The sequence below is a fragment of the Scyliorhinus canicula genome, chromosome 13, assembly GCF_902713615.1.
Source record: "Scyliorhinus canicula chromosome 13, sScyCan1.1, whole genome shotgun sequence".
In the NCBI taxonomy this organism is placed as follows: Eukaryota; Metazoa; Chordata; class Chondrichthyes; order Carcharhiniformes; family Scyliorhinidae; genus Scyliorhinus; species Scyliorhinus canicula.
The window spans coordinates 3,446,772-3,471,346 of NC_052158.1; the positions used below are offsets into that span (position 1 = coordinate 3,446,772).

The window sequence follows — 24,575 nt, forward strand, 5'->3', positions numbered from 1 at the left end:
CCGTGGAGGGACTGGGTGGCCGAAGGACAGATTGGTCACCCACGCGGAGGTTGGAGGATGCGGCAGAGGTGAGGAAGCCCGGGCCCCACCTGGGTGACCTGTCAAACGTGAGTTGTTATTGCCATAGCTGACTGACCCATCCCCTCCCACTGACCACATGTCCATTCTCCCGCAGTCCTCCAGCCGACGGTGCCAGGCCCATCCCGGGCGGCTCCTCTCCTGACTCCCAGGAGACCACCTCGGAGGAGAGCTCCGAGGATGTAATCGTTATGGTGGCGGCACAGCTGTCACCCCCCACCCTCCACCAGCACAGATACACCCACCTCGGTGGAAATGTTAGTGGTCAGCTTCTGGGGCACATCTGGTGAGTGCTACCAGCTGCTGATGTAGATCAGGTGGAGGCAGGAACCCTCAGGCAAGACAGCAGTCAGAGAGCTGCTGGATCCCTGACCCTGCTGGGTCCCAGCCTGATGCTGAGCCTCTGGAACAGAGTTACCCGGAGCTGATTGAGACGATAGGGAGCAGCCGGGACATTCAGAGGGAGATGTCAGCATCACTCCAGCAGATCCATAGCCAAAAGGAGGAGTCCCAGAGGCTACGGGCACAGGAGCTTTCACCGGCAATGCGTGGCACCGAGGCCAACACTGGCAGGGTGGCGGCCGCAGTGGAGAGCCTGGTGCACGACGTCGGCACCATCAGTGAAGGTGTCCAAGGCGTTGTGCAGTCGGTGACGGCCATGGCTGAGGGTCTCAGCAGAATGTCCCATTCGATGGGTGATGTCACTCAGTACCAGGCTGACCTTGATGAGGTTCTGCGGGACATGTCCCGCTCTCAATGGGAACGGCCGAGACACTGCAGAGCTTGTCCCAGTCACAGGTGGGCATTGCTGAAGTGCTGTATCACTGAGGGCATCAACATGACCGTGCGGACCATGGGGAACCGCCAGGGCTGGCAGAGCCAGACGATGCAGGGGCAGCTGGGGCTGGTACCAGCTGCCACTCCATCCCAAGGTGAACCCCAGGGCCCGAGGGGCACCGATGGGGAGGAGGGGGTGCTGGGTGCCAACCCGGACCATTCCCATGGAGTGGGGATGGTGGCCACCAGCTCTCCAGAGTTCCACCCGTCTGATGAGGCCGCGTCTCGGGGTCAGCACACGGGACAGGACGGCACGGCTGTGACTGTGCCACTGACAAGTGAGCCGGGCCCTCCGACCTCAGAGTCTCCACAAGACGCCCACCAGGGACAATGAAGGCCACAGGATGAGATCAGCAGCTGGCTGCCTCCAACATAGATGTGCATCCTGGGGAAACACCAAGGTGGAGTGGTAGAGCTGGGAGGGCCAAGCCTGTTGAGGATCACTGAGGGCACTGGGGAAGGGGGAGGGAGGGAGGGTTGGTAGGTACGGGGTGGCACCATCAGGAGGGTGGGGAATTATTAAACACATTCAACATCTTTGTGCACTACCATTCTGACGCTTCTGTCACTTTCTTCCACAATGCGGCCTGACCTCCGAACCCTGAGCCCATCTCTCCAGGCATCTCCCCCTCCCCGAGGCACTCACCCCCCCTCCGGCCGTGGCCATGTCCCCGGAGCTGTGTCCCATCCCTCGGGTGTTGGGGTGTTGGCTGCTGCGTGTGTGGTGTTGCCTCCCGCAGTGCTCAGGGACAGTAGCCAGGCATCAGGGTGTGATTGGGATGCTCGGCAATGACTCCCACATGCTACATGCCCGCCCACCCACGGGAATCCACTTTGGGTTGTGTGAAATGCCCATTTAGCCACGATTACCAATTTCCTATTAGCAATAGTCTTCAGCTGCACGGCCAGAGGCCTCAGCAATCGGTGGGGGTTATGGGTGGTCGGTGGGGGTTATGGGTGGGCGGTGGGGGTTATGGGTGGTCGGTGGAGGTTATGGGTGGGCGGTGGGGGTTATGTGTGGTCGGTGGGGGTTATGGGTGGCGGTGGGGGTTATGGTAGGCGGTGGGGTTATGGTTGGTCAGTGGGTTATGGGTGGGCGGTGGAGGTTATGGGTGGGGCCGGTGAGGGTTATGGGTGGTCGGTGGGGGTGTATGGGTGGGGCGGTGGGGGTTAGTGGGTGGTCGTGGAGGTTATGGGTGGCGGTGGGGTTATGGGTGGGGGCGGTTGGGGGTTATGTGGGTGGTCGGTGGGGGTTATGGGTGGGCGGTGGGGGTTATTGGTGGGCGTGGGGTTATGGGGGGGGCGGGGGGGGGGGGGGGGGGGCGGTGGGGGTTAATGGCGGGGGCGTGGGGGTGATGGTTGGGCGGTTGAGGGTTATGGGTGGGGCGGTGGAGGGTTATGGTGGGCGGTGGAGGGTATGGGTGGGCGGTGGGGGTTATGGTGGGCGGTGGGGGTTATGGGTGGGCGGTGGGGGTTATGGGTGGGCGGTGGGGGTTATGGGTGGGCGGTGGGGGTTATGGGTGGATGGTGGGGCAGACAGGCAGGGACAAGGGTTGCCCCCTGAATGGGGTTGGGATCCAGGGGTTGGCATGGTGCTGCCGTAAGCAGTTGCCCCCCCAGTTGTCCCCCCCCCCCCCATGGCAGCGGAGGGTCCCCCACCCCCAGCCGAGGGTCCCCCTCTCCCCACTGAGCACAGGGGGCAATCCCAGCACCCCCCGGACCCTTTCCCTGTGAGCAAAGATGGCCACTCAGCCCCTCGGCTCCCCACAGAAGCCCTTCCGCCCGGTGCCAGCGAGACCACTTGCTGGGGAGGCCGCTGAATGACGGGAGGCCGTTGGATATGGGCTGGCTCCCATTAACTGTCTGGAAATGGGAGATCCCGATTTTCCCTATGGGAGCGGCCGGTTGCATCGTAAATAGTTTGGTGCCTGGCGTGGTTCTCGGTTTCTGCCTCTCCCGCTGTTCACCGTCCTCGTTTAGCCCGAGCGAGAGCGGAACGATGCCGGAAAATCCCGCCCAAGATGTCAATTACTGTCTATCTGAGTGAAACTTACACAGAAACTTCCATCTGACTGCCTGCTGCCTTTTCCCCAGGGACATTTCACTGCAGGAAGGTTTCTTTAAAAAATAAAACCTCGCAGGAGATTGTTTGGGGTGAGAGGGGTGGACCCACTGGGTGGATTCAGACGGAGAGGCAGCTCCCTCCCTCCTCTCTCTCACCACTCCCTCCTCCCTCTCACCCCTCCCTCCTCTCTCTCACCCCTCCCTCCTCTCTCTCACCCCTCCCTCCTCTCTCACCCCTCCCTCCTCTCTCTCACCCCTCCCTCCTCTCACCCCTCCCTCCTCTCTCTCACCCCTCCCTCCTCTCTCTCACCCCTCCCTCCTCTCTCTCACCCCTCCCTCCTCTCTCACCCCTCCCTCCTCTCTCACCCCTCCCTCCTCTCTCACCCCTCTCTCACCCCTCCCTCCTCTCTCTCACCCCTCCCTCCTCTCTCACCCCTCCCTCCTCTCTCTCACCCCTCCCTCCTCTCTCACCCCTCCCTCCTCTCTCACCCCTCCCTCCTCTCTCTCACCCCTCCCCTCCTCTCTCAACCCTCCCTCCTCTCTCACCCCTCCCTCCTCTCTCACCACTCCCTCCTCTCTCACCCCTCCCTCCTCTCTCTCACCCCTCCCTCCTCTCTCACCCCTCCCTCCTCTCTCTCACCCCTCCCTCCTCTCTCAACCCCTCCCTCCTCTCTCTCACCCCTCCCTCCTCTCTCACCCCTCCCTCCTCTCTCTCACCCCTCCCTCCTCTCACCCCTCCCTCCTCTCTCTCACCCCTCCCTCCTCTCTCTCACCCCTCCCTCCTCTCTCACCCCTCCCTCCTCTCTCACCCCTCCCTCCTCTCTCACCCCTCTCTCACCCCTCCCTCCTCTCTCTCACCCCTCCCTCCTCTCTCACCCCTCCCTCCTCTCTCTCACCCCTCCCTCCTCTCTCACCCCTCCCTCCTCTCTCACCCCTCCCCTCCTCTCTCTCACCCCTCCCTCCTCTCTCAACCCTCCCTCCTCTCTCTCACCCCTCCCTCCTCTCTCACCCTCCCTCCTCTCTCTCACCCCTCCCTCCTCTCACCCCTCCCTCCTCTCTCTCACCCCTCCCTCCTCTCTCTCACCCCTCCCTCCTCTCTCTCACCCCTCCCTCCTCTCTCACCCCTCCCTCCTCTCTCACCCCTCCCTCCTCTCTCACCCCTCTCTCACCCCTCCCTCCTCTCTCACCCCTCCCTCCTCTCTCACCCCTCCCTCCTCTCTCTAACCCCTCCCTCCTCTCTCTCACCTCCCTCCTCTCTCTCACCTCCCTCCTCTCTCACCCCTCCCTCCTCTCTCACCACTCCCTCCTCTCTCACCCCCCTCCTCTCTCACCCCCCTCCTCTCTCACCCCTCCCTCCTCTCTCTCTCACCCCTCCCTCCTCTCTCACCCCTCCCTCCTCTCACCCCTCCCTCCTCTCTCACCCCTCCCTCCTCTGTCTCTCACCCCTCCCTCCTCTCTCACCCCTCCCTCCTCTTCTCACCCCTCCCTCCATCACCCCTCCCTCCTCTCTCACCCCTCCCCTCCTCTCACACCCCTCCCTCCTTTCTCTCACCCCTCCCTCCTCTCACACTTCCCTCCTCTCACCCCTCCCTCCTCTATCACCCCTCCCTCCTCTCTCTCTCTCTCCCTCTCCCTCCTCTCTCACCCCCTCCCTCCTCTCCCTCACCCCCCTCCTCTCTCTCACCCCTCCCTCCTCTCCTTCCACCCTCCCTCTCTCTCTCTCACCCCTCCCTCCTCCCTCACCCCTCCCTCCTCTCTCTCACCCCTCTCTCCTCTCTCTCACCCTCCCTCCTCTCTCACGCCTCCCTCCTCTCCTTCTCACCCCCCCCTCCTCTCACCCCCTCCCTCCTCTCTCACCCCTCCCTTCCTCTCTCACCCCTCCCTCCTCTCACCCCTCCCTCCTCTCACCCCTCCCTCCTCTATCACCCCTCCCTCCTCTCTCTCTCTCACCCTTCCCTCCTCTCCTCACCCCTCCCTCCTCTCTCACCCCTCCCTCCTCTCTCACCCCTCCCTCCTCTCTCTCACCCCTCCCTCCTCTCTCACCCCTCCCTCCTCTCTCTCACCCCTCCCTCCTCTCCCACCCCTCCCTCCTCTCACCCCTCCCTCCTCTCTCACCCCTCCCTCCGTCCTCTCTCACCCCCTCCTCTCTCTCACCCCTCCCTCTCTCCCACCCTTGCCCCACCATTTCTTTCCCACTCACATACACAGAGAATAAATGTTCCTCCTTCCGATGTGGACACAGCTTCAATGCAGCAAGTTGAGAGTTTCTCTGAGGAGCTGCTGTGTTGGGTCAGCCTGGAGATCTTCAGCTGAAACTCTTGTGTGTCCCAGAGCTGAGTGTCAAACTGGTCTGGCACATGTCCAGGGAGAGCAGGGAGTGGACAGAGCCTCATGGTTATCAAGGAGCAGGCGGAGAGTGACAGGGCCCTGAATCCACAGCCACACTGCAGAGAGATTGACAAGGCTGATGGGCTGGACTCTGCACCCTCTGCTGTCTGTATTGGTGTGGATTCTCCCGCCATGTTGTTAGGGAGGCAGTTACAGGGTTTCAATCACTTTCACTCTCTTTCTTTTCCCTCTTTTTTTCTGTGCTTTCTCATTCCATCTTTTCACTTTTTCCTGTCTTCTCTGCCCCCGGCCGACAAATTCCCTCAGCAACATACCCCGCAGTGAATTTCTCCCCAAAACGCACTCCCATGAATCTGTCCCCCAGGAATCCAGCTGCAACCCTCCCACCCACCGGGGAATACCCTCTATTTCCCACCCCCAGGAATACCCTCCATCCCCCTCCCCCCCACCCCCCCCCCCCCCCCCCCCCCCCCCCGGAATAGCCTCCATCTCTCCCCCACACACCCTCCCCACCAGGAATAGCCTCCATCTCTCTCTCACCCCCCCCCCCCCACCCAGGAATAGCCTCCACCTCCCCCCCCACCCAGGAATAGCCTCCATATCTCCCCTACATCCATGATTGCCTCAATCTCTCCCCCACTCCCCCCAGGATTACCTTCATCTCTCTACGCCCACCAATACCCTTCATTCCCCCCCCCCCCCCGCCCTCCCAGGAATAGCCTCCATCTCCCCCCCACCCAGGAATAGCCTCCATCTCTTCCCCCACTCCCCCAGGAATAGCCTCCATCTCTCCCCCCCCACCCAAATAGCCTCAATCTGTCCCCCACTACCCCAGGATTAGCCTCCATCTCTCTCTCCCCCCCCCAATACCCTCCATCTCTTCCCCCCCACCCCAGGAATAGCCTCCATCTCTTTCTCCCCCCCCTGGAATAGCCTCCAACTCACCCCCCCCCCCCAGGAATAGCCTCCAACTCACCCACCCCCACACCCAGGAATAGCCTCCATCTCCCCCCCCCCCCGAATACCCACCATCTTCCCCTTCTCATCCGCTGTGATTTCCCCCAGCTAGTCTCCCCTCTCTCCTCCCCTGAAAACTCCCCCTAAACAACACCCTCTGTGACCTCCCCCCCCCCCCCCCCCGCCAACCAGTTTGCTGTCAACAAGATTTCTTTGTGGGTGTTCAGCAATTTAAAAAGTTGTTTGTGGGTGGGGTGGGGGTGGGGGCGGATGTGCAAAGTTAAAGTCAGAGCAATGGAGACCGGATGTGGCTCTGTCTGTGTGGCTAGGGGTGATTAAAATGATGCGATCGTTTGACTCCAACAGGAAGGGGATTTCCTTCATTTTGTTTTGTTTCACTGAACTCTGTCCGTGTGTGAAAACCAGACAGTTTCTCCCACTCCAGGCACAGGACACTTTGTGGAACTATTCTCAGAGAATGTGAGGTTTCATTGGTCAAGAGAGAGAGAGAGAGAGGGAAGGGGGAGAGGGGGCTGGAGAGAGAGTCACAGAGAGGGAAAGATACAAACAGAAATAATAATAATCGTGTATTGTCACAAGTAGGCTTCAATGAAGTTACTGTGAAAAGCCCCTAGTCGCCACATTCCGGCGCCTGTTTGGAGAGGCTGGTACAGGAATCGAACTCGCACTGCTGCCGTTGTTCTGCTTTACAAGCCAGCTTTTTGGCCCACTGTGCTAAACCAGAGAGGGAGTCACAGAGGGGGTAAGATACAAAGAGAAATAGAGAGAGAGGGTGACACAGAGAGGGAAAGATGCAAAGAGAAATAGAGAGAGAGGGAGACACAGAGAGGGAAAGATGCAAAGAGAAATAGAGAGAGAGAGGGGGGACACAGAGAGGGTAAGATGCAAAGAGAAATAGAGAGAGAGGGAGACACAGAGAGGGAAAGAAGCAAAGAGAAATAGAGAGAGAGGGAGACACAGAGAGGGAAAGATGCAAAGAAAAATAGAGAGAGAGGGAGACACAGAGAGGGAAAGATACAAAGAGAAATAGAGAGAGAGGGAGACACAGAGAGGGAAAGATGCAAAGAGAAATAGAGAGAGGGAGACACAGAGAGGGAAAGATGCAAAGAGAAATAGAGAGAGAGGGAGACACAGAGAGGGAAAGATGCAAAGAGAAATAGAGAGAGGGGGGGACACAGAGAGAGTAAGATGCAAAGAGAAATAGAGAGAGAGGGAGACACAGAGAGGGAAAGATGCAAAGAGAAATAGAGAGAGAGGGAGACACAGAGAGGGAAAGATGCAAAGAAAAATAGAGAGAGAGGGACACAGAGAGGGAAATATGCAAAGAGAAATAGAGAGAGAGGGACACAGAGAGGGAAAGATGCAAAGAAAAATAGAGAGAGAGGGACACAGAGAGGGAAATATGCAAAGAGAAATAGAGAGAGAGAGAGACACAGAGAGGGAAAGATGCAAAGAGAAATAGAGAGAGAGACACACACAGTGAGGGTAAGATACAAAGAGAAATAGAGAGAGAGGGAGACACAGACAGGGAAAGATGCAAAGAAAAATAGAGAGAGAGACACACACAGTGAGGGAAAGATACAAAGAGAAATAGAGAGAGGGAGACACAGAGAGGGAAAGATGCAAAGAGAAATAGAGAGAGAGACACACACAGTGAGGGTAAGATACAAAGAGAAATAGAGAGAGAGGGAGACACAGACAGGGAAAGATGCAAAGAAAAATAGAGAGAGAGGGAGACACAGAGAGGGAAAGATGCAAAGAGAAATAGAGAGAGAGAGAGTCACAGAGAGGGAAAGATGCAAAGAGAAATAGAGAGAGAGAGAGTCACAGAGTGGGAAAGATACAAAGAGAAATAGAGAGAGAGGAGACACAGAGAGGGAAAGATGCAAAGAGACATAGAGAGAGAAGGAGACACAGAGAGGGAAAGATGCAAAGAAAAATAGAGAGAGAGGGACACAGAGAAGGAAATATGCAAAGAGAAATAGAGAGAGAGAGAGACACAGAGAGGGAATGATGCAAAGAGAAATAGAGAGGGAGACACACACAGTGAGGGTAAGATACAAAGAGAAATAGAGAGAGAGGGAGACAGAGAGGGAAAGATGCAAAGAGAAATAGAGAGAGAGACACACACAGTGAGGGTAAGATACAAAGAGAAATAGAGAGAGAGGGAGACACAGACAGGGAAAGATGCAAAGAAAAATAGAGAGAGAGGGACACAGAGAGGGAAATATGCAAAGAGAAATAGAGAGAGAGAGAGACACAGAGAGGGAAAGATGCAAAGAGAAATAGAGAGAGAGAGAGACACAGAGAGGGAAAGATGCAAAGAGAAATAGAGAGAGAGTCACAGAGAGGGAAAGATGCAAAGAGAAATAGAGAGAGAGAGAGTCACAGAGAGGGAAAGATGCAAAGAGAAATAGAGATAGAGAGTCACAGTGGGAAAGATACAAAGAGAAATAGAGAGAGAGAGAGTCACAGAGAGGGAAAGATACAAAGAGAAATAGAGAGAGGGAGACACAGAGAGGACAAACACCCAGGTTTATAATCTATATATTTAGAGATGAGGAACACACAGCGCTGGGTTAACCCAGCTGGATTGATTCCATTCAACAAGCAGCAAGTCCAAGCAGTGGCAGGAAACGTATTTACACTGAAATGTGTAACCAGATTGATTCAGGGGCCTGGGATAAAAGATCACAAATAAACCCAGTTAAAGCAGCATTCCCAGGAACATCGGGATTAGGAGCAGAAGCCGGCAATTCAGCCCCTGGAGCCTGCTCCGCCATCCAATCAGATCATGGCTGATCTCCTCCTGGTCTCAAATCCACCTCCCAGCCTCCTCTCCATATCCCTTTAACCTGTGTTTTTTATCAGAAATATATCGATCTCCTTCCTGGAACCATTGAATAAGCTGAACCCTAACTGCGCTGTGGGGCAGTGAGTTCCTGTTCTGACACCCTGCGCGAGCGCACGGTCAATTCCAGCCCACACACCCCGGACTCCCAACATAAATGAATTAACCGTGTTTTCCAAAGATTTCCTTGATTGCTCCAATCAGTTACAGACACCAGGGGCTGGATTCTCCCAATTTGAGACTAAGTGCTGACGCCGTCGTGAAAACTGTGAACTTTTACGACGATAAAAACTGTTCAGCCACTCCGAAGGGGCTAGCACGGGCATCATGGGAAACGCCAGTTTTCATGCGGAATGGAGCCGGATTGGCCGGTTCCGTGATTGCCGCACAGCCGCAGCCGCACTTAAGATACTCTTAAGTTACGGCATCCAGTGCAGAAAAAAACTGCACAACCTCCTCAGGGAGGCCAGGGTGAGTAGGCAGAGCTGTGCCCATGGCATCAACCCCCCTACTCCCCACACACATGTGGCCCGCAACCCCCCCCCCGGTGGACGGCCGGACCCCCACCCTGCCCCACATGCCAGCGCCCATGCCACCCGCAATGGCCGGGTACCCTGGCCACTGATGCCATCAGCTACCCAACCCCTGGGCTGCATGCGCCGGACTGTCTAACACTGTCGTTGTTTGTGTTTGCCCCCCCCCCCCCCCCGGGACAAGGCCACGCACAACCGCCGGGAGCGGGAGAAGATCGAAGCGGGACCACTGCGTCACCTCACTGTGCCCAAGCAGAGGGCACTGGACGTGGTCGGCGGCCCAAAGAGAGGGAGGTCACCAAGGCAGGGGTCAGCGGCACGCGACGAAGTGAGACCCCCTGCCTGGTTTTGGATCCTCACGACACAAGTGTGTGTCCCCCAACCCCACCCCAACCCCTCTCACACTCCCCTCACCCCTCCAACACCACCCCAACCCCCCTCACCCCCCAACTCCCCTCACCCCCTCACCTCAGCCCTCACCCTCACGCCTCACCACCGTCCGGTTGTCTAACCATACATGCCGTCTTGTGTCTTGCAGGACCCGACGAGTTGGGCCTGGCCCATCCGGGGGCCGCTCCGCCCCCAGCCAATGCCAGAGCCATGCCCCCCTGGACGGCAGAGCATCGATGGGAGAGCAGCCAGAACCCCAGCCCTCTGCCCAAGACTCAGGAGACCTGGAGTTCGGGTCATAGGAGGGCACTGATTTTCCCTCACTGCTGTCTCCAACACTGTCCACCATCTCAGAGACTATCATCTTGGTCGGGCACATTAGTGAGGAGGCTCCTGGTCCACAATCTGGTGCGAACCACACAGTCGGTCCGGTGCAGCAGGTGGAGACAGGAGCAGCCGAGGGGCCGGTCGGTCGGAGGGCAGTCCAGCTCCAGGAACCAGCTGCTGTCCAGACAGGTCCCGGGCTCCTGGAATATCCAGTCCCAGCCACAGTGCAGATGCAGGCAGAGACCCAGGGACTACAGGAGGGGATGACGGCGAGCACCCAGCACCTGCAGGGGTGCTCCGCTCACACCCCTGTCCCATGGAGACACCTGGGGGGCCATCGGGGACCCCGAGGGAGGAGGAGGTGATGGGGCCCAATGGCTCCCACAGGGGAGGTGCCGGAACACGGCAGCACCTCGGACTCCCCCTCCTGTCCCTGGTGCCTCTGGTGGGCAGCGGACAGAACAGAGCAGCACTACGCCAACCGGACGTCCTGAGGAGCAGCCCGGCCCATCCATGCCAGGCCGCCCCGGGAGACGTGCGCCAATGGGGACCTTAAAGAAGGAATTAAAAAGTGAGGCCTGGTAAAAAGCTGATCAATTCCTCCAATGTTAGCAGCAGTCAGCAGCCCCACAAGCAAGTGGCAGCTTCCAAATCCATCAGGTCAGCTGCTGCCTCCAGAGGCTGTTCACAGAGACACTGAAACATCCTCCAATCACAGCCTCTGTCTGTCCAGGACGCTGACTGATCCTCCAATCACAGCCACTGTCTCTCCGGGCCGCTGACTGATCCTCCAATCACAGCCTCTGTCTCTCCCGGCCGCTGACTGATCCTCCAATCACAGCCTCTGTCTCTCCCACTCTCTCCGGCCGCTCGCTCGCGCTATGACCGTTGTAAAATGAAACTGTCTCAGACTCATAACTGAGATAAACTCCCACCTTCCCGGGGATCTGACCGACACGGAGAGGGGATTCAGGAGAGGAATTTATATAAAACTGATCATCATACCGCCCAATGGTCCAGAATCCAGTCTCTGGGCTCAGACTGACCGAGTCCTTCCTCTCCACAGACTCTGCGGCTACTCCCAGATCCCAGGCCCGATTCCCCATCACCTCCACCACCCAGTAATGTCTCCCCGATATGAATCCCGCTGATCCCAGCACACAGGGCCAGTGTGTAAACCTCTTCCTGATGTCAGGGAGATTCCTCTGGGTCCCGGTCCATCTCAAACACTTCAGATCCTCAGACACCCCGAGCCAGGGATTCACTGTTTCCACATCCAGGGTCACAGAGCCTGGGAGAAAAAGTAGAAAATTAGAGACACACTAGGGATCGGGGGGTGGGGGGGGGGGGGGGGGGGGATGGGGGGGGAGACTCACTGGGGATCGGGGGGGAGAGACTCACTGGGGATCGGGGGAGACTCACTGGGGATCGGGGGGAGACTCACTGGGGATCGGGGGAGCGACTCATTGGGGATCGGGGGGGAGACTCACTGGGGATCGGGGGGAGCGACTCACTGGGGATCGGGGGGATACTCACTGGGGATCGGGGGGCGAGACTCACTGGGGATCGGGGGGGAGCGACTCACTGGGGATCGGGGGAGCGACTCACTGGGGATCAGGGGGAGAGACTCACTGGGGATCGGGGGGAGAGACTCACTGGGGATTGGGGGGAGACTCACTGGGGATCGGGGAGCGACTCACTGGGGATCGGGGGAGCGACTCACTGGGGATCGGGGGGAGACTCACTGGGGATCGGGGGAGCGACTCACTGGGGATCGGGGGGGAGAGACTCACTGGGGATCGGGGGAGACTCACTGGGGATCGGGGGGAGACTCACTGGGGATCGGGGGGAGACTCACTGGGGATCAGGGGAGCGACTCACTGGGCATCGGGGGGAGAGACTCACTGGGGATCGGGGGGGAGACTCACTGGGGATCGGGGGAGACTCACTGGGGATCGGGGGAGCGACTCACTGGGGATCGGGGGAGCGACTCACTGGGGATCGGGGGGATACTCACTGGGGATCGGGGGGAGAGACTCACTGGGGATCAGGGAGAGACTCACTGGGGATAGGGGGGATACTCACTGGGCATCGGGGGGGAGAGACGCACTGGGGATCGGGGGGAGACTCACTGGGGATCAGGGGAGAGAGACTCACTGGGGATCGGGGGGGAGAGACGCACTGGGGATCGGGGGGAGACTCACTGGGGATCGGGGGGGAGAGACGCACTGGGGATCGGGGAGAGAGACTCACTGGGGACTGGGGGGGAGACTTACTGGGGATCGGAGTGATTCACTCCGCTCCGCTCACACCCCTGTCCCATGGAGATGCCCGGGTGGCCATCGGGGACCCTGAGGGAGGAGGAGGTGATGGGGCCCGTGGCTCCCGTAGGGGAGGTGCCGGAACACGGCAGCACCTCGGACTCCCCCTCCTGTCCCTGGTGCCTCTGGTGGGCAGCGGACAGAACAGGGCAGCACTACGCCACCCGGGACATCCTGAGGAGCAGCCGGGCCCATCCAGGCCAGGCCGCCCCGGGAGATGTGCGCCAATGGGGACCTTAAAGAAGGAATTAAAAAGTGAGGCCTGGTAAAAAGCTGATCAATTCCTCCGATGTTAGCAGCAGTCAGCAGCCCCACAAGCAAGTGGCAGCTTCCAAATGCATCAGGTCAGAGACACTGAAACATCCTCCAATCACAGCCTCTGTCTCTCCCACTCTCTCCGGCCGCTCGCTCGCGCTGTGACCGTTGTAAAATGAAACTGTCCCAGACTCATAACTGAGATAAACTCCCACCTTCCCGGGGATCTGACCGACAGGGAGACGGGATTCAGGAGAGGAATTTATATAAATCTGATCATCATGCCGCCCAACGGTCCAGAATCCAGTCTCTGGGCTCAGACTGACCCAGTCCTTCCTCTCCACAGACTCTGCGGCTACTCCCAGACTCCAGCCCCGATTCCCCGTCACCTCCACCTCCCAGTAATGTCTCCCCGATGTGAATCCCGCTGATCCCAGCACACAGGGACAGTGTGTAAACCTCTTCCTGGTGTCAGGGCGACTCCTCTGGGTCCCGGTCCGTCTCAAACTCTTCAGATCCTCAGACACCCCGAGCCGGGGATTTGCTGTTTCAACATCCAGGGTCACAGAGACTGGGAGAAAAAGTAGAAAATTAGAGACTCACTCGGGATCGGGGGGAGAGACTCACTGGGGATCGGGAGAGACTCACTGGGGATCGGGGAGACTCACTGGGGATCGGAAGGAGAGACTCACTGGGGTTGGGAAGGTTCCCTCCACGATTTCACCATATCTGATTTGATTTCCTGTTCCTCAACATCAAAAGGATCTGCGCTGAGGGGAGGGAACTCACTCTGATGGGCTGTGTGTGAGTGACATCATCAAAATAAACTCATCTCTTCTTCAATACCGACTGGGAAATTTAGATCAAGATCCTAACACTGAGATATTTCCGTTCTGCTCCGGAAACAAATAATATTTGATCGGAGGCCACATGTGGAGGTGGTTATTCAATGTGATTCTCCACAGGCAAACCTCTACCTTAATCCTCTCCCTGGATGTGTAAAAGATATTAATCTAATGTTTCCTCAAGACAATTGAGAAAATGGGCTTTGCTGACACTTTCAGGAAATGGATTGCAATCCAGTGCTTGTTCCCCAGGTCCTCAATACCAGGGCCCTGCAAGGCTGCGTACTTAGCCCCCTACTCTACTCCCTGTACACACACGACAGAGTGGGAAAACTTGGTTCCAACTCCATTTACAAGTTTGCTGACGATACGACCATAGTGGGCCGGATCTCAAATAATGACGAGTCAGAATACAGGAGGGAGATAGAGAACCTAGTGGAGTGGTGTAGCTGAAGTGTTGGGCACTGTGGACTTGTGAAGCAGACATATGCCACCAACACTGAAGAAGGTTCAACACTATTTTATTAACTCTGAGAAAATACCAGACATACTATAACTGTGGGTATACACGATGCTAGTTTAACGAGAGACCTGTGCCTGTCCGAACCAGTTGAATCTCTCAGCACGTGGTGTGAGTTTGTACTGTACTTGATGAGCTCTTGTGCTTTTGAGAGGCAGCATCCAGAATGAGCGGGAAAAGTGATGCCCTCTGTCTTTATAGTGTGTGTGTTCTAACTGGTGATTGGCGGTAGTGTTTGTGCCAGTTGATTGGTCCTAGTGTATGTCCATCAGTGTGTGTCTGCACCAAGATATACTGGTGTATATTATGACAACAACAACAATCTCTCCCTCAATGCCAGCAAAACTAAAGAACTGGTCATTGACTTCAGGAAGCAAAGTACTGTCCACACCCCTGTCAGCATCAATGGGGCTGAGGTGGAGATGGTCAGCAATTTCAAATTCCTAGGGGTGCACATCTCAAAAAATCTGTCCTGGTCCACCCACGTCGACGCTACCACCAAGAAAGCACAGCTGCGACTATACTTCCTCAGGAAATTAAGGAAATTCGGCCTTTCCACATTAACCCTCACCAACTTTTACAGATGCACCATAGAAAGCATCGTATTGGGCTGCATCACAGCCTGGTATGGCAACTGCTCGGCCCAAGACTGCAAGAAACTACAGAGTTGTGAACACCGCCCAGTCCATCACACGAACCTGCCTCCCATCCATTGACACCATCGACACCTCCCGCTGCCTGGGGAAAGCGGGCAGCATAATCAAAGATCCCCCCAACCCGGCTTATTCACTCTTCTAACTTCTTCCATTGGGCAGGAGATACAGAAGTGTGAGAAACGCATGAACAGACTGAAAAACAGCTTCTTCCCCACTGTCACCAGATTCCTAAATGACCTTCTTATGGACTGACCTCATTAACACTACACCCTGTATGCTTCATCCGATGCCAATGCTTATGTAGTTATATTGTATATCTTGTGTTGCCCTATTATGTATTTTCTTGAATTTTGTTTAATTCCCTTTTCTTCCCATGTACTGAAAGATCTGTTGAGCTGCTTGCAGAAAAATACTTTTCACTGTACCTCGGTACACATGACAATAAACAAATCCATTCCAATCCAGATATTCATCCAGAGTGAGTGCAATGTTTCAAGACAATTGAGAAAATGGGCTTTGCTGACACTTTCAGGAAATGGATTGCAATCCAGGGCTTGTTCCCCAGGTCCACAGTGAAGACCAGCTGACTCCATCCCCCTCACCACTCCTCCTCTCTCAACAGGCAGACAAAGCCTCTGTGGTGATATGATCTGCATACTCATCTGCCATTGGGCCAGAACGTCGGCTTACCATTGGCCCTGGTCGGTCATGTGCCTCTCGACCGATTGGCCGACAGGCTGAGTTAACCACGCCTCTAGTAACGAGGTATAAATGGTCAGACGACTGACGATCGTCCCTTTCCATTGTAGACGATCGCAGAGCTGTGTTCAAGTCAATTAAAGCCAGACTTTGGTAAATCACTCGCCTCGCGTACAATTGATGGTACATCAGCCTCATTCCCAGGCTTCCTGTCCCAACCTTTCTGTTTCCAGAATTTTCTTCCTTTAATGGAGCCGGTGAATGGAACCTGGAAACATTCAACTGGTTTCATCCGGGGGGAAGGATCTGTAAAAAATGAAATGGAAATGAAGTGTAAGTATAAAGGAAAGAGTGAAGGAGGGCGGAGAAGCAACTAGACTAACCAGCAACTAAATATCCAGCCAATAAATAGAGTTATACAACAGGAGAGTAAAGACAGAATGAAAACTGAAAGAGGACAAATGCAATTTGCTAATTGCCGCCCCATCAGTCTGCTGGAAATAATCAGCAAAGTGATGGGAGATGGATGTGATGGACAGAGATCTCAAATGACACTTTCTCACCAACAACTTTTAATGGTCCATTAAATAGTCCGTCCCGCCCGCCCCGCTTCCCTCCCTCCCGCGGGGATGTGAGCAGTTTGAATGGAAATGAATGTGGGAGTGATGGCAAAGGGCTGCCAGGGAGTTTTGTTTGTGGATGCAGACATTTCCCTGAAGGATGTGAGTGAAATATCAAAGAGTGAGGGGGGTGAAGCTGCAGCTGTCCCTGTGCAGCCCCCTCTACCTGCGCTTCTCCATTTCCCTGCTGCCCCTTTTCTGATCAGGTGGCTCTGATTTTAAACGGTGTTTAACTGCCGAGCAGAGGAGCGCGCGCGCAGCCCCGCTGCAGACTGAGTGAAGGCGGCTGGAGAGCGGCCGCAAGCGAGCGCGCATGCGCGAGCTGAGCGCTCAAAGCCCAACGGTCACAGCGCGAGCGAGTGGCTGGAGAGAGTGGGAGAGACAGAGGCTGTGATTGGAGGATCAGTCAGCGGCCCGGAGAGACAGAGGCTGTGATTGGAGAATCAGTCAGCGGCACGGAGAGACAGAGGCTGTAATTGGAGGATCAGTCAGCGGCCCGGAGAGACAGAGGCTGTGATTGGAGGATCAGTCAGCGGCCCGGAGAGACAGAGGCTGTGATTGGAGGATCAGTCAGCGGCCCGGAGAGACAGAGGCTGTGATTGGAGGATCAGTCAGCGGCCCGGAGAGACAGAGGCTGTGATTGGAGGATCAGTCAGCGGCCCGGAGAGACAGAGGCTGAATTACGGGCGGATATGTTGAAGTTTTAACTCAGACATGGGCAGGAAAAGGGTATCTGCAATGAAGGGATACTTTTAAAATTAATCATATTTGGGCCAACTGAGAGGGCTGAATAAAGAAAGGGAGCCAGTTCATCCTTCCTCACCCGGGGCACAACAACTTAGGGATATCCTGTCCGGAATCAGAATAAATTGAGGCTCGTGCCGAGATAGTTCCCACAGAAGGGGACGGAGGGGAAGGAATTTGGTGACCTCGCCCAGGGACTGGTCAGAATAATAAACTTCAAGAGAACATGGACTGGCTGCTGGAATGGGCAGACTTGGGGCAGTTGTAATTTAATGTAGGTGTTATGGGCCAGGGTTTAGAGAACCCCAAAGTGCATCATGGAGTTCACCTGACCCACAACTTTTAATAGATTGTGGTATGGGGAGCACACGGCCCACTCTGCAGATGTGGTACCGAAGAAATGGACAAGTATTTTTAAAACAAAACAATGTTTATTCTATGAACTCAAGTTAACCTCTTTAAAACATAGTGAACATCTTAGCAACCATTAATTCAAATACAACCCCCAAAGAATACAGCACTAAATAATCCTTAAGCTGTCCTGTTAACATTTTTTCAAAAACCTTTAAACAGAAGCACATCAGGTTAAAGTCACTACTGAGAGCAGTTATTAGTTTTAAATCACAAAAGGATTGATTTACAGTCTATAGATTACAGAGAGATAGACTAATACCCCTTCTGGCCGTGACTGCAGCTATCCAGCTCTGAAAACAAAACTAAAACCCACCCTGCAGCAAACAGTCTAAAACGAAAGTAAAAAGCTGACAGACAGCCCAGCTCCACCCACTCTCTGACATCACTGCAGCAATAAACACCTATTTCTTAAAGGTACTCTCACTACAGATATTTATATACACACCCATTTCTTAAAGGTACTCTGTCATGACATAGGGAAGTGTTCTACTTAATGGTGGGATGGCAGGATTGGGCTGGAGTCAGGGCCACCACCTCCTGAAGCAGGCCCAAGGGAGGAATGGAGGAAGCCGATGCTGAAGTGGACGGGATTGAAGACCCACTTCTATCGGCTGGGACATCAGCTCAGTTCTGAACATGAGGGTTAGGCAGCACTTACCACTCAGGTCGCTCCACCACCCACCACCATGCACCACCCCTCCAAGACCTCTCAATTCCTGCATGATTTAGCACACTGGGCTAAATCGCTGGCTTTTAAAGCAGGCCAGCAGCACGGTTCAATTCCCGTAGCAGCCTCCCCGAACAGGCGCTGGAATGTGGTGACTAGGGGCTTTTCACAGTAACTTCATTGAAGCCTACTTGTGACAATAAGCGATTTTAATTTCATTTCATTTCATACCCCCATGTCGACATGCACGGTTAGGGGGGCAGTGCACCGGGCATCATCGTCTCACCCTGAGTGACGCACTCACCTGAGCTCCTCTGGGAGGTTTGCTCACCAGCAGCACGCTGTGGGAGAGCAGGCGTAACTCACACCGGTCTGCCCTCACCCTGATGTGAATGGACTTTCTTACTGGAAAAGTGGTTCCGTTGAGGGGCCGTATCAATGTACCTGAGCAGTTGAATGGACAGACCGCAGATTTGTCCCTGCACATTGTTAAAGGAAATTATCCAGCATTAATGTGGAGAACCTGGCTGGAAAAGATCAAACTAAACTGGGCCTAGGTGAATCTCACGTCAGATTCTGGAGCAGGTCACCGAAGATTTTAAAGAAACAAATCATTGTCTTGAATGGAGAGTATGAGGGAGATCTCAGTCAAGTTAAAGATTAAGTCAAGCAAGATGCCTCTGATTGATGGTTTATTCACTGGGTTGGCTGGAGGCCAACACTTCAGGAAAATTGACCTTAGTCAAGCTTCTCTCCAGATGAATGTGGATCCAGATTCACAACTATCTTTGACAATCGTGACACACAATGGGCTGGCCAGATATTAAAGTCTTCAATTTGGTGTCACATCCACACCTGAGATGTTCCAACGTGTCATGGATCAAATTCTAAGTGGATCAGGAGGCCAGTTTTACTGAGATGATATCTTAGTTCCTGGAAAAAATTAGGAAGAATCTCCACAACCGAGATGCTGCACTCCAGAGCCTAGACGATTACGAATTAAAAGTGTGGAAAGATAAATGTGAATTTTGCCAATCTTCTATTGAATATCTGGGTCACGTCATGGACACAAAGTGACTGCACTAATCACCTTCAAAAGTCAAAACCATTACGGAGGCATCTACGCCTCAAAATGTCAACATTTATTCTTTTTTGGGACTATTAAATGTTTTTGATCATGTTATGGTTACACAGATACTGCAGTGTAAAGCTGTAGCTGGGATTTCTTCTGTGTTTCCATTTCTCACTCAGCTCCTACACTTGTGACCGGTGATCACAGTGAAAATTCAGCCCAGAGAGTTGAACTTTCCCTTGCAGTTCATTGTAGTGTCAGTGTCAGCCACACGATGGTGATGTTGAGCTGTACGAAGAACAGTAAAGTTTTGCAGCGCAGTATCGCCACCTGCTGCTGGATACCTGAACTTCCCACTTCCATGTTCCTGTCACACACCGAGTCCCTATCGAGAAATTCCACACAGCCGGTCTGGACAACGTTCAAGAAAGCCCAGGTTGGGAGAGTGAAATTTCCCAGTTTGGGACCTTGCTGTGTGTCAGGAGCTGAATTCACAAATCTGGGCCTGGATTCCGAGTACAGAGAGGATAAGAATGTCCTCCTGGTTTAATAACTGGGACATTGGTGGATAGTTAGAATGTGAGAATGAAAGTGAAATTAGACAGAGCGACACCACCTCCCCCTGGCTGAGAGTGGTATTGCAGCAATAAAATTAGATTTTTAAAAACCAGTGCAGCAGCTCCTGGTGAGATTGGAACAACATGTTTCCCTGTTCAATTAACCAGCAGATCAAATTAATAATAAAAAACAGAAAGTTCTGGAAAAGTGTTCAGCAGGTCCAGTCTGCGGAGAGAGAAACAGAGTTGACGTATCGAGTGGAATATGAATCTTTTTTAGATGATTTCCAGCATTCGCAGTATTTTGTTTTTATTACAACAGATCAAATTGTTATAGTGTATCAATATAGTTTAATTGATGCAACAACATTACTTGTCAGCAAAACAGTAAACCTAAAACCACAAACTGTCTATGGATTTATTTTTAACCCAGTAATTTCTCAGAATCCTTATGTTATTCAGCCCCTGAAATTTATTTCAATGTTCAATTAGTTCACAAAACTTCATTTCAGTCACTAATATCTGATGATATCTCTCCAGGGTTCCTCTGTTTTGTTCTTTATTCAGGTAAATGAATAAAAACATTTTAAGCATAAAAATCCTGTTTGCATGGAGCAACACTGCCACCCGCTGGCTGAGATCGGGACTCCACAGATTTATTTTCCCTGCATCAGTGACTTTGGTCACCTGGTGGCGCTAGAGCACAGCTGAATGCCAGAGGTGAGGTGAGAGTGACTGCCCTTGACATCAAGACAGGTAAACCCTTCACCATATCGCTATCAACCTGCTGGAACTCTCTCACTCAATGCACTTGTTTCACAAACATTCACAGCAATGGGCATTCTAGCATCGCTGAACTGAAAAGTAAGATTGTTTTACATTGGCCAATATAACACGGCAAATGGGAGTAGGGTTAAAGGGAGTTGGTTCAGCTCAGTTGACTGGACGGCTGGTTTGTAATGTAGAGCGATGCCAGCAGTGTGGGTTCAACTCCCATATCAGCTATGGTTATTCAGGAAGGTTCAACCTTGCTCCTCGCCTGAAATGTGGTGACCCTCAGGTTAAACCCACCACCAGTCAGCTCTCTCTCAAAAAGGGGAAAGCAGCCTCTGGGACTGCAGCAACTTGTGTTTCTATTCAGTGTCTGAGAACCCTGAGGGGTGGGGAAGCTGACAACTTAACTTCAGTTTCAAATAAAAAAGTTAACCTTCTTCAAAGCTGCCTTTTACTCTGCTTAAAACAAAGATTTAGTGCCTTTTAACAGTGATATAAAATAAACTAAATTCACACCACACAGATCATTTAAAAGAAAATCCTCCATTTGTTTCATGACTTCAAAGGTCAATTAGCATCTAAAAAATTTCACAGCCACATTGATTGAGAGATAAATATTGACCAGGACACGGGGAGGAACTCTCCCCAACTCAAAATGATTCAGTGGGATCCTATATATCCACCTGAGTAAGCAGGCAGAGTCTTAATCGCCCAACATTCAACATCGTAGCTAATGGGGCGGTTTAGCTTAGTGGGCTAGACAGCTGGTTTGTTAATGCAGAACAAGGCCAGCAGCACGGGTTCAATTCCTGTACCAGCCTCCCCGAACAGGTGCCGGAATGTGGCGACTAGGGGCTTTTCACTGCAACTTCATACTTGTGACAATAAAAGATTATTATTCAGATATTGAAGCAGTTCATGTCCAAATGCAGCAATCTCCAGGCTTTGTAACAGTTTTTATTCTTCCATTATGGGTTCTGGACATCGCTGCTGAGGTCAGAATTTATTGTCCATCCCTAATTGCCCCTTTGACAAGGTGGTGCTGAGCTGCCGTCTTGAAGCCGCTGCAGTCCCTGGGGTGCAGGTACACCCACCGTGCTGTTAGGGAGGGAATTCCAGGATTTTGACCCACGTTAGTGAAGGAAATTCCGATATGTTTCCACGTCAGGATGGTGAATGACTTGGAGGGGAACCTTGGGGGTGATCCCAGGTATCTGCTGCTCTTGTCCTTCTAGATGGTGGTGGCCGTGGGTTTGGAAGGTGCTGCCTGAGGAACCTTGGTGAGTTCCTGCAGTAAATCTTGTCGATGGTGCACACGGCTGACACTGTCCATTGGAGGTGGAGGGAGTGAATGTTTGTGTCCAAAAAGGTTACTGGGTTACGGGGATAAAGGGGATAGGTGGTGGTGTGGGGCTCTTTCCCAGAGCCGGTGCAGACTCAATGGGCTGAATGGCCTCCTCCTGCACTGTAAATTCTATGATTCTATGGGTTTTGCTTGATTGGAGATAAAAAGATACCAGTTAGGAGTTAAAGTGTTTCACTTTCTTGTTAAGCATTGTAAGCTATTTTTTATATGACGTTAAAGTTAGTTTAAGACTGTGTTAGTAATAAAGTTTGTTTCAATATAACATATCCTTATTTGTGTGGAGTCACACTTCGAGCAAAGTATCCTTTCCTCGCATCTTACAAATTAAATGAAACATTGGGGTTTCTGTCTGGTATCCCAGCAACTATTGGGGTCTGGTCTGAGATTGTCATACCTGTATCGCTTTTCCAATTTCAAAACCTATTTCCTATTCTGACAAAACTTTTCTGAGGATTTGTTAAACATTTCTACAGGTTTCCCAGTTAATTTCCAACAATTAGCTTTAGTTTGTCCAGGTTTATTTCAATGTAAGTATATGACCATTTTCCCACATGTAACTAGCTGTGTAAATATCAGCCAAAAGCGCTACTTCTTGGGTCTTTAATACTTAATGCTCATCGAAATTGATTATAATGGTCACTGGAATGTTGTTTCAGAATTCTTCTGTAATGTACGGAAATTAATGTTAAATGATTAGTTTAGTTAAGTTATAATCAAATAATTAATTGATTAAAATGTGAGTATCGTGTGACTTATCTTAAAAGCTGTCAGTGTTATTTGCAGGGTGCTGTTATATCAATGCAAGGTTTGCAATTGTTCAAGTTTGAACGAGCAATATCCACTCACTTTGCTGATTATCGCTACTCATGACTATCGTCCATTTTACTGCAAAACTCCGCACAGGCAGTGATCCCAAACCCATGGCCACCACCATCTAGAAGGACAAGAGCAGCAGATACCTGGGATCACCCCCACCTGGAGGTTCCCCTCCAAGTCAGTCCCCATCCTGACTGGGAAATATATCGGCCTTTCCTTCAGTGTCGCCGGGTCCAAATCCTGGAGCTCCCTCCCTAACAGCACGGTGGGTGTACCTACACCTCAGGGACTGCAGCGGCTTCAAGATGGGATTTTCACAGTAACTTCATTTAATTGTGACAATAAAGATTTTTTTTTTAAAGTCCAGGCTAATGTTTATTTTCCCTCCTTTGTTTCTGATCCAATTCTCTTTCAGTTGTGAAGAAAGGTCCGGCCTGAATTGTCAGATCAGCCAGTGTTTGAGCATTTTTTGTTTTTGGTATTCCTGCCAGTACCAGGTATCCAGCAGCAGGTGGCGATACTGCGCTGTAAAACTTTACTGATCTTTGTACAGCTCGACATCGCCATCGTGTGGCTGCAATTGGCACTACAATGAACGGCAAACAAAAGTTCAGGATATTTAATTTCGTTTTTATTTTAATTCTCTGACATTTCTATTTGTGTTGTTCTTATTTACAGTCTGATTGAGATTTTGCAATTTGGAAATGAAATGACTCATTTACTGCAACCTGTTGTCAATAGTGATTTCTGACCCCCAACCCCTGACCTTGTGATGTCAGTGGAGTTGTCACCGCCCCGAGGCCCCGCCCCTTTCCCAATCAGGATCAGAACCGGAGCCGATTCTCAGAAAGTGGTTTTCATCCCGAGTCCCGAAGAAAGGATAAAGTTTCTCAGTGAATTTATTCCCAGTGAAGGTGTGGAGATGGGACTTGGTGTCCACGTTGTAAAATGAAACTGTCCCAGACTCATAACTGAGATAAACTCCCACCTTCCCGGGGATCTGACCGACAGGGAGACGGGATTCAGGAGAGGAGTTTATATAAAACTGATTCTCCACCCGCCCAATGGTCCAGAATCCAGTCTCTGGGCTCAGACTGACCAAGTCCTTCCTGTCCACAGACTCTGCGGCTACTCCCAGTCTCCAGCGCCGATTCCCTGTCACCTCCACCTCCCAGTAATGTCTCCCCGATGTGAATCCCTCTGATCCCAGCGCACAGAGACAGAGATAGTGTGTAAACCTCTTCCTGGTGTCAGGGAGATTCCTCTGGGTCCAGGTCCATCTCAAACTCTTCAGATCCTCAGACAGCTCGAGCCAGGGATTCGCTGTTTCCACATCCAGGGTCACAGAGACTGGTAGAAAAAACAGAAAATTAGAGACACACTGGGGATCGGAGGGGGGGGGGGACTCACTGGGGATCGGGGGAGAGACTCACTGGTAATCGGGGGGGACTCACTGGGGATCGGGGGAGAGACTCACTGGGGATCGGGGCAGAGACTCACTGGGAATCGGGGAGACTCACTGGGGATCGGGGGAGAGACTCACTGGGGATCGGGGGGAGAGCCTCACTGGGGATCGGGGGAGACTCACTGGGGATCGGGGGGAGAGACTCGCTGAGGATCTGGGGAAGATTTCACCATTTTTGATTTGATTTCCTGTTCCTCAACATCAAAATAAGCCGACCTGATGTGTGTGTGTGAGAGACTGTGTGTGAGAGAGATCATCAAAATAAACCAATCTCTTCTCAAATTTAGAAGATCTCAACACCGAGATATTTCCGTTCTGCTCCATGGAAACAAATATGGCGGATTCTCCGCTTCACGCCACCGGAGGTGCGATCGGGC

At 52.9% G+C, this 24,575-nt stretch overlaps 1 protein-coding gene across 1 annotated transcript in view; it reads right to left on the reverse strand.

Moving 5' to 3' along the window:
- The window catches only part of LOC119976429, a 63,140-nt gene that overhangs the window by 16,527 nt on the left and 22,038 nt on the right, over positions 1-24,575 (reverse strand). Inside the window, 2 exon segments of the mRNA XM_038816960.1 lie at positions 15,879-16,009; positions 23,523-24,083. Coding sequence (XP_038672888.1) covers positions 15,879-16,009; positions 23,523-24,083 — 692 coding nt within the window.